The 9,026-nt window shown below is 35.3% G+C and overlaps 1 protein-coding gene across 3 annotated transcripts in view; it reads right to left on the bottom strand.

The window, feature by feature from the left end:
* Positions 1-7,762, bottom strand: part of LOC110100472 — a 33,040-nt gene extending 25,278 nt beyond the window's left edge. For 2 of the 3 annotated variants that reach the window (XM_028692936.1, XM_020827996.2), the window contains exons 1-4: positions 7,626-7,762; positions 7,014-7,550; positions 6,665-6,763; positions 6,454-6,567 (exon numbers count right to left, since the gene is read on the bottom strand). In XM_028692936.1, the coding sequence (XP_028548769.1) occupies positions 6,454-6,567; positions 6,665-6,763; positions 7,014-7,478 (678 nt within the window). In that variant the 5' untranslated portion in view covers positions 7,479-7,550; positions 7,626-7,762. The remainder of the gene's footprint in view (positions 1-6,453; positions 6,568-6,664; positions 6,764-7,013; positions 7,551-7,625) is intronic. The other variant, XM_020828004.2, reaches the window with a different exon arrangement.
* Between the last annotated feature and the right edge of the window lie 1,264 nt (positions 7,763-9,026).

The following is a 9,026-nucleotide window of genomic DNA, read 5'->3' on the forward strand; positions in this document are numbered from 1 at the left end:
ACGGCGGTGATTACATTTAAGAATTACCTGAGTCTTACAAAATATAACCAAAATAAACTTGATAATGCAAATAGCTACTACTAAAGCCACACGTTTAAAATTTAGATTATTCACCTTGAGGTTCGTCCCTCATTTTGAAAGCGGTGTCTAGCGGAGGAGAATCGTGAGTAGACTTAGCGATGCCACAAGTAGACAAGTGATCCCGAGAGGACTCGTCGCCGGGGAGGAAGCCGGATTTGGAGGAGCGGTGGGCGGCCGTTAATGATCCAACGTCCATGCATTCTTGCCGGGAGTTGATGGAGCATCCGGGAGAAGATGGGAGCTTGGTTATGGTGGGATCCACATGGAAGTGTGCAGGAATTTTGGATTAATTTCAGAATTTGGGAGGTTTAATGGAGGAATTTAATTTGAAATTCAAATTAAATCAAGGAGGGGAGGGGAAGCGGTAAAGAGGGGGGGATTTGGGCTGAATTTGTGGTGTTAATATGTCATTTGGGAGAGAGGGAGGCCCACTAAGAGTGGCCGGCCCAATAAGGAGGAGAGAGAGAGATTTAGGAGTTATGAGGGTGGGGCCCAAGTTTAAGTAAGAAATTCAATTAAATCTGAATTTTAATTTCAGATTTAATTAGAGCTTAAGTAACTTCCCAAAATTTAAAAAAAAAAAAAAAAAAGAGGGAGATCAAATTTGAATTTCAAATTTGGATTTAATCTCTTTAATGGGTGGCTTAATTGCATAAGCACCAATTAAGGAGGTTAATAACTCAAGAGATTTGAAATTCAAATGGTGGGAGGCTTCAAGAGGGAGAGGCAGCGGGAATAGGCTGCTGGGCCGGCCGGCGGGAGGCTGGCCGGCGGGTGGCTGGCCGGCGGGTGGCCGGCTGCTGGCCGGTGGGAGGCTGGCCGGCGGCTGCAGAATTTATGGCCGGCGAAAACAGGGGGGAAAGCACAAGGTGGCCGGCGGCTTTGCTTCTTGGATTGGACGGTGGCAAGGGCAAGGGAAAAGAGGAAGAAATGGAGATTTCAAGGCTTCGACGACTACGGATTTACTAACCTCGATTGTCTCCACGTTGATTTTCCACAGGATGAGATAATTCGAAAACTAGAACTCACAAAGAGATCTAGTCTTCTCCGGCGAACTAGAACTCACTAAGAGATCTAGTTTCCTCCGGTGAACTCACTAAGAGATCGTGGGAGAAGATGAACTCACGAAGAGAACAAGAATAAATTTTCATTTCATCAAAAACTAAAATTACATGAGAAAATGACCATATAAATAGGCCTCAAAATGACAAGACAACAAAAGACTAAAATGCCCCTCGGGCTACAATAACGACCAACTACCCATAAGGCAAAAATGGAAAAACATAAACAATATTATAATCTTACTACATTATATAATGATGAAATAAAGTGTCATTTCATCTGTTGGTTTTCGTCGATCTCTCGCACTCTCCTGATGGTACAGTTGTCGAATTCTCTGACCGATGTCCCATCAATTAAATAGCATATATATATATATATCTTTCATCATCCTTAGAATCTAATCTGTTATATAAATCATTAAAAGCTAAAATCTTTGCATTGCAAATTGCTTTTTTAAACTCCTTACGGACCTTTTTATATCTTTCACAATTATTAAAGTTTTTATAGCTAAACTAATTTTTATAACAAATTTTCTTATTTTTTATCTTTTCTTTCACATTTTGATTCCACCACCAACTATTTTTAATATTAATAGATTTTCTCTTTGATACTCAAAGCACATCTTTTTGCAATATTCTTAAGAAAAAGATGAATATAAGTATATAATAAAGAAATAGACAGAACTCACAAGGAAGAGATAAAAAGAGAGCAAATCCAAAGAATTGATAACAAGCTTAGAAAATATGGTCAAATCAAATACATTTAAAACTGAGTCTAAGCCAAATTCACCTAGATTTCAATTTTTTAGTCATTACTTTTAATGTGTTAAAAACTTTTAATTGTCTTTCCATATGAAAAATTTCTTATTTTATTTTTATGGAGCCTGATATGATATTTTGTTGAATTAAATGATAGAATAAGGCCTTACATGTAGCTCAATAGTCAACAATTCATTTAGTGAGAGTAGAATCAAATACCACATTAGTGTATTCCCACCTTTAATGACCAAGTAGACCTATTGCTACGAAAAGTGATATAAGCATTAAAAATATGAATTCTCTTTATATCCTCACTTCTAGAGGGGAAAATTTATGAAACAATGCACAACGGCAACGTAATTTTTAGACTCATCATACTCATAATGTCATCCACATAAAGACTATTCGCTAAATATAAAGCCAAAGCACAAGTCAATTTAAGAAAGACAAATGCTTTGCCCACCAAAGCCCATTTTGTTTCGAATTTTACTTCATGTAATTTTAAAATTTCCAGAAAACTCTGGGTTTTGAAACTTAATATTTTGAATTCAACATTTTATGTAGTGCATCATCAGTGGGGGATTTAGAATTGTGAAGTTAGGGTGTTTAGAAGAACGTAGAGGTAATTTAATGCTTCAATTAATACGGCCACCCCTTCCCACTTTTTTATATTTTTCATTTTTTTTTTCTATTAGAGATAGAGATAATTGTACTAGGCTATTAATAGTTCTCTTTCAGTACAACAGCAACAACAACAACAAGCCTTTATCCCACTACATGGGATCGGCTACAAGAATTCTTTTTACTCCATTGTTTCCTGTTAAGAGTCAAATTCTCATTTACATCTGATAAAAAGTCTTTTAATATTTTCTGACCAAGTCTTTTTAGGTCTACCTCTATCTTTCTTAATATAGGCCAAATCTAATGCATCTACTAGCCTAACTGAGTCATTGAAAATGTCAACGAATTAGGTGACCAAACCATCTAAGACAACTCTATCTAATCTTATCTGGCACTAGTGATACTCTAACCTTTTTCGTATATACTTGTTTCGCATTCTGTCTTTATGAGTAAAGCCACTCATCCATTTGATCATCTTCATATCTACAACATGCTTCTCTTTTAATGGTTAGCATTTTGCACCATAAAGCATTGTAGGTATCACCACCATCTTATAAAAATTTCCCTTAAGTTTGAGTGGTACTTTTCTATAACACAACAGGCGTGATGCATCCCTACACTTAAATCAACCAACTTGAATTCTACTAATTATCATCTAAAATTACACTCTATATATTCAGTTTTAGATCTACTCAAATGAAAACCTTTAGACTCTAAAGTTGACCTCCATAATTCAAGTTTATCTTTAGCTCCCTTTCTAGTCTTATCAACAAGAAGAATATCATCAGCAAAAAGTTAGAAGAAGAATTGAGGACTGCATTACCAAATTTGAGAAGCATGCAATTTCTCTAGCCATACTTCTAGAGGAAACCTAAACCCTAATAAATTTTATCTCAATGTTCCAAACAACCTTCATTAGTAACTCTGATAGCCTCAATTTATGAAGTTGATACCATATGGCTATGTAAACCAAAAATCAACCAAGGATTGGTGACAAGAAGAAAAAAAAGTAAAACAAATTAATGACAAAAGATGGAGGAAAGGCAAAGCATGTGATCATAGCATATACAAAAAGAGTGCTGATTGGTGAGGTGTAACAAGAAAACCGCGCATGCACTTTGATAGCTAACAACAGCCATCTAGAAGGAAAATGTTACATAAAACTGCAAACAGAAGGGCTGGTTAGTAATTATAGCCATCAACCAGCCCTTCACAACCTTCCAAATTATTGTCAAAACTTGCCCAAAGGAAGGAAAAGCAACTTGAAGAAAAAAAACAACCAGCACTTCCAAAATAGCACTTTTAGCTCTCCAAATAGCAATAGAACAAGATTAATTGGCTTTACAAAAAGAACAATTATTGATATAGCCTGTACAACAATAAAGATAGTTTCAGAAGCATTCCAAAAGAAAGGGATAGCAAAAGTCTACTCTTGTAGCCCATGGCCACAATAAGATTAGGCTAAAGAAGAGCTTTTCAAATTAAATATATAGGTCAAGATGATCATTGCTTCTTCTATCTTTGATAAAACAAGTCAAAATACCTAAATTTCAAAGGAGCTGTTCAACAAACTGAAGTTGAAGATCACACGCCATGCAAATCCTATTCCTTCGGGTGGTTCTAAAAGGAACAGAGCATAAGGTGAATTGACAGTGCCTATTCAAGTTTACAATCAAAGAGTAATAAATTGATGAGGTTATCTACGAGGACATGCTTCTTGACGTGTACCACATAATCTTTGGCATTCTAAGATAGTGACACCATCTACCACCACTGATGACAACAATTCAAACTAGTAAAAGATGCTATATGTACCATTTTCTAGAACTATTCCTTTTTTTGTCCTAAACTTGTTCCCTCAATCAAGCAAAAGAAAAAATAGTTGGTGTCAATAATGATTTTATTTTATTTTTCTTGCATGAGATGATAGTATAGCCACTTAAAACTGCTTTGTTTCCTCTACGCTCAACCCTTCCCAAAACAATCAGGGAAGATGGCTCCTAAAAGAATTTACCACCCTTATGAAAGAGGTGAATTGTTTATTACCTAAAGGAGCTATAGGGCATAAAATGCTAGTGATTCAGACAACCATCTACCAAATCAACAAATATACCACCAATCTATACTGGAGTATAAGTAGATTAGATGCCACATGATAGATTTAACAGGAAGAGTGAGTGATTTGGATGAGAAGTACACCATGTGGAACCCAAATGATACTTATTTGAAGAAGGATAGCGAATAGTGGATGTGCATTGATTACATAGCATTAAACAAGATTACCATCAAGAACCACTATCCATTAGTATAGATCGAGTTGATTTATCAACTACAACCAACCAAATATTTTTTCAAAAAGTTAGTCTATTATCAAATTTCAAGAGGATGTTCTCTCTTTGATATAAAGAAGCTAGTTTAGACTTCTAAACTTTAAGGAGATATTCTTTCCTTGATTCTTGCAATTGGTTAGAATTTTTATTTTCTTTATAAATTATAAATATATAGCTAATGTAGTGGGATAAATGCTTGATATTATTGTTATTGTTATATAAATTACAAATATATTAAAATCAAAGCAAGAAATTTTTTTTTCAAAAATTAGATTTTATAACCATCTTTGTCTTGAACTACAGGAGTAGCCGTTGAACTACAAGAGGAGGCTAGTCACACCTTTCCTCTCTTAGTATTGAACAGAAAGACAAAAAAGGGTTGGTGAAAGCCATCACACATCTGGGTTCAATATTGAAGCATTCAATTTAAATAAATTCAGAATTGTCAACGGAGAATGGAGCACCATGGCGCAAACGTTCCCTATTGAGCCATAATGCAAAAGTTCACAATGCATGCTATTTTAAACATGGGAAATATTATAAATAATTATAAATAAAAATATTTATTACTATGAAGTACTAATTAAATTAAAAAATATACCATTATGATAATAAAAATAACCAAAGTGACACTTAAGTTCAAGTAAAAAATACCTCAATAATAAAAAATTCAAAATATTATAATTATTTTTTCAAGTCTATTTGTTTTATAAGAAATGCAATAATTCAAGAAAACTAAGCTAAACCTAATAAATACTAACATAAATTATAATTTTAAATTTAAAATCCTAAAAAACAATGGTGCATGCTATTTGCGCCATGCTCTATTGGTCCTATATGGCACAAATAGCACTATTTTGAATTAATGCGCCACGCCATGTCATGCACCATGGCACACGCCATTTGCGCCATATACATGCATGCACAAATCTATCAAAAATAATGGATAATTGAATGGACAGCAAACCATAGTTGTTTGGAGAGGAACTTTGAGTAGGGAGGAGAAATGAAAGGGAAGAATTACTAACGGGCTTGTCCACAACTCCATGTCACTCACTTATGAAAATCTAGGATAATGTGATCATTCTTTGTTATTTGACTCCATGGGTTGTGGATCAAACTTACCTTAAAGTGTGTGCCTAGCCGAAGGTGAGCTGATGCCAATCAGAGAAGAAAGAAGAGCAGCTGATGGGCAAGGGAGGAAACCAAATAGGAGAGATGGGAAAAGAATTGGGTTAATAGAGGCCGTGAGGTAGGAGTGAGTGGAAGAGAATAAGGGTAACACAAAGAAGATCTAAAAAAAGCAGAATTATATAAATGCATAGATAACAAGATAAGATCTAAACTAAGCAGATAAACAGCATAAAAATAAGCAAAAAATGATAACTAAATTCAATTTGAATCTGGCTCTGAATGCAACAGCGACTGAAGCATATTCTAGTATATGGGCTTAGTCTTGGAGAACTGTGCACCAATAATTAACAAAGTACAATGAAGTATTAACACTGGCCACAGAAAAAGAACAAAGAAGGAAGAAATGCCTACTATAATGGCATATACTGAAAATGGACAGAGAAATAAGCAGTGTATTAAAAGTGAACCTGTTCAAGTTTTGTTTGAATCTCTTCTACTGAAAGCCTTTCTTCGTTGGTCATGGCTTCACGCAATCCACTTCTATGCCCATTCGATTTGAAGATTTTTGTCTGATAACGGAACTGAGATTATTATTAGCTCTGTCAATTCTGTTTTTTTCTAGATAAGAGATACAGGTGAGTTCAACTAAGCTACTACACTCCTTTATTTGTTACCAACCTTGCCACTGGCAGACACAGCTCCATTTATCTTCTCAGAGACTTTTCTCCTAGGTGGTGCATTCCTTACTTCAACATCCGCAAATGTGGAAGAGAAATCCTATGAATGTAGTGACTAGTGAATAAGGATGCATGGAATCTGAAGCATATTTCAATTCCTACAACTCAAAATCAGTCAAAATAGAAGAGTAGTGCATATTTCAAATATTTACAATTCCTAGTCTTTTATATCGTAGAAAATAAAACGGAAATTTGTATCCAAACGGAACTCGAAAAAATTAGGCAGAAAAAGATGCACTATATCGCAAGAACAACATGCTCATCAGATCAATTTGAGTAAATTGAAGTACCTCCGAGTCGGTAAAACGCTGCCGAGCCATCGAAAGTGATCGCTGCCTCCTCAATCTCGAACACGAAGTCCCCCTGTTTTTCCTACCATTCTCCGAAAAAGTATTACTCTCCCCAGCTGCTTGCGGCTCAGCGCACCTCGACACTGACCTTCCTCGCCTCCGGTGAGCATCGCCCTTGATGATGTCAACATCCTTATATCTCCCGAGAAAGAACTCATGGGCAAGGTCATCAAGGCTAATCTCAGGGAACACGAACCCACTTGAGTTGTTACTAGGCCGAATCTCTAATCTCGGGGGCTCGTCCTGCTCCAACCCTACCGCTGGAGGTGGGAGGCGGTCGGAGAAGCGACTAAGGCTCCTTGAGCGGCGAACAGTAGCGCCACGGTTGGAAGAGGATGCATCGCCGGCAGCGTCGTCGACGAATGTAGATCTTCTCGTGCTCGACCGAAAGGCCGCCGTCGCCATTCCCGGCTAGGCCGCAAGGTTTTAGAATTTTTAACGAGGATTTATTACACGCATACAACTCAATTTACATATCTACAAAATTAAAATATTATATTTATTCATTTATCACCAAAAATTCAAATTTTCAAATTTTTTTACTCAGTTTACCTCTCCACGTTACCACCTAGAATCGCAACTGAAATCTCCAGTGAGCGAACATGCTCTCTCCTCTCCCGTAAGCCCAATCCTCGACTTCGGTCACACTGAGCACCCTTCCGCGGTCGCCGTCGCCGTCGCCATCGCCATCGCCATCGCTATCGCCTAATTCATTTGATTGCTGCAATTAGTTGAAAAGAATGGGCAACGTGAAATAAGTTTTAGGTGGCAAATTAACCTCTTATATAGTAGCTATACAACTCCTTATATTACTGAACTATTGATCTATCATCTATTTTTCCTGCTTTGTGCACATGTGCAAACTAAATGAATGTGAATAGAGCAATGGAAAATTGCTGGATTAAAGAATTTTGCAAATTTCATCATTATTTAGCAGGTGCTATATTAGTAGTGCTTTAAAAATCGGACCAGTTCAACCGTGGACCGGTTTGAGGGACGATCTGGTCTAATCTGAAAACCGGCTTTGCTTTAAACTTGGCAGTTTTGGTATGAACCGCCAGTTCAACCGGTCCCGATTTTTTAAAACAGGCCGGTTCAAGTTTTAGAATAATATTTGTTAAATAAATTATTTAATATTAAATAAATATTAAACTTAATCATAATTAATATAAATATTATTATAAAACTCTTAAATTAAATTAAAGATAATACTATTTAATTTTTTATATATTTAATTATATATTATAATTTTTATATATTTAATTATACATATGAATGATTTATATATATAATTTATATTTTGAGTTTTTTATATAATTTATATTTATAAATTATATTTAAATATGTAATATAAATTAGCAATAATTTATATTAAATTATATGGTTATTATCTTTCTTTATTTTGTTAATTTTATTAAATATTTATAATAATATTATTATTATTTATTGCATCATCTGGTTCGACCGTGGTTCGACCGGTCGAACCGTGAACCTCTCCTTCTTCCAGTTCGTTGTCCAGTTCTATTTTCAAAACCTTGTATATTAGCATCAAAGGTATCAAACATGGTCAAATTCATTGTAGGCACAACTTACAATGTGAATAATACACTTGCTATAATGAAATGAATCATAAAAGAAAATTTTGTACATGTCTGTGAAACTAGTCTAATGATGATTATAATTATTTCAAATAACTAGTTAAACTGACAACCTCAGCATTTGAGATTACTGGGGAGTTTAATTCGTTGTTCATTTCAAGGACAATATCATGAGAAAATTGATGGATCAGTTGAGCTTGTGGGCCCCATTAGTGTGGGTGATAGGCAAGTAGAGAGGGGGCTCAAAGGCTTATCATAGAAACTAATATTTGAAGGGAATTAGAAATGTTTATTTAGAGAAAGAGGGTTGATTTGAATTCAAATTTGGAAGGGAATTAGGAAAGTTTATTTAGGG

Source organism: Dendrobium catenatum, unplaced genomic scaffold (genome assembly GCF_001605985.2).
Source record: "Dendrobium catenatum unplaced genomic scaffold, ASM160598v2 fragScaff_scaffold_188, whole genome shotgun sequence".
Lineage (NCBI taxonomy): Eukaryota > Viridiplantae > Streptophyta > Magnoliopsida > Asparagales > Orchidaceae > Dendrobium > Dendrobium catenatum.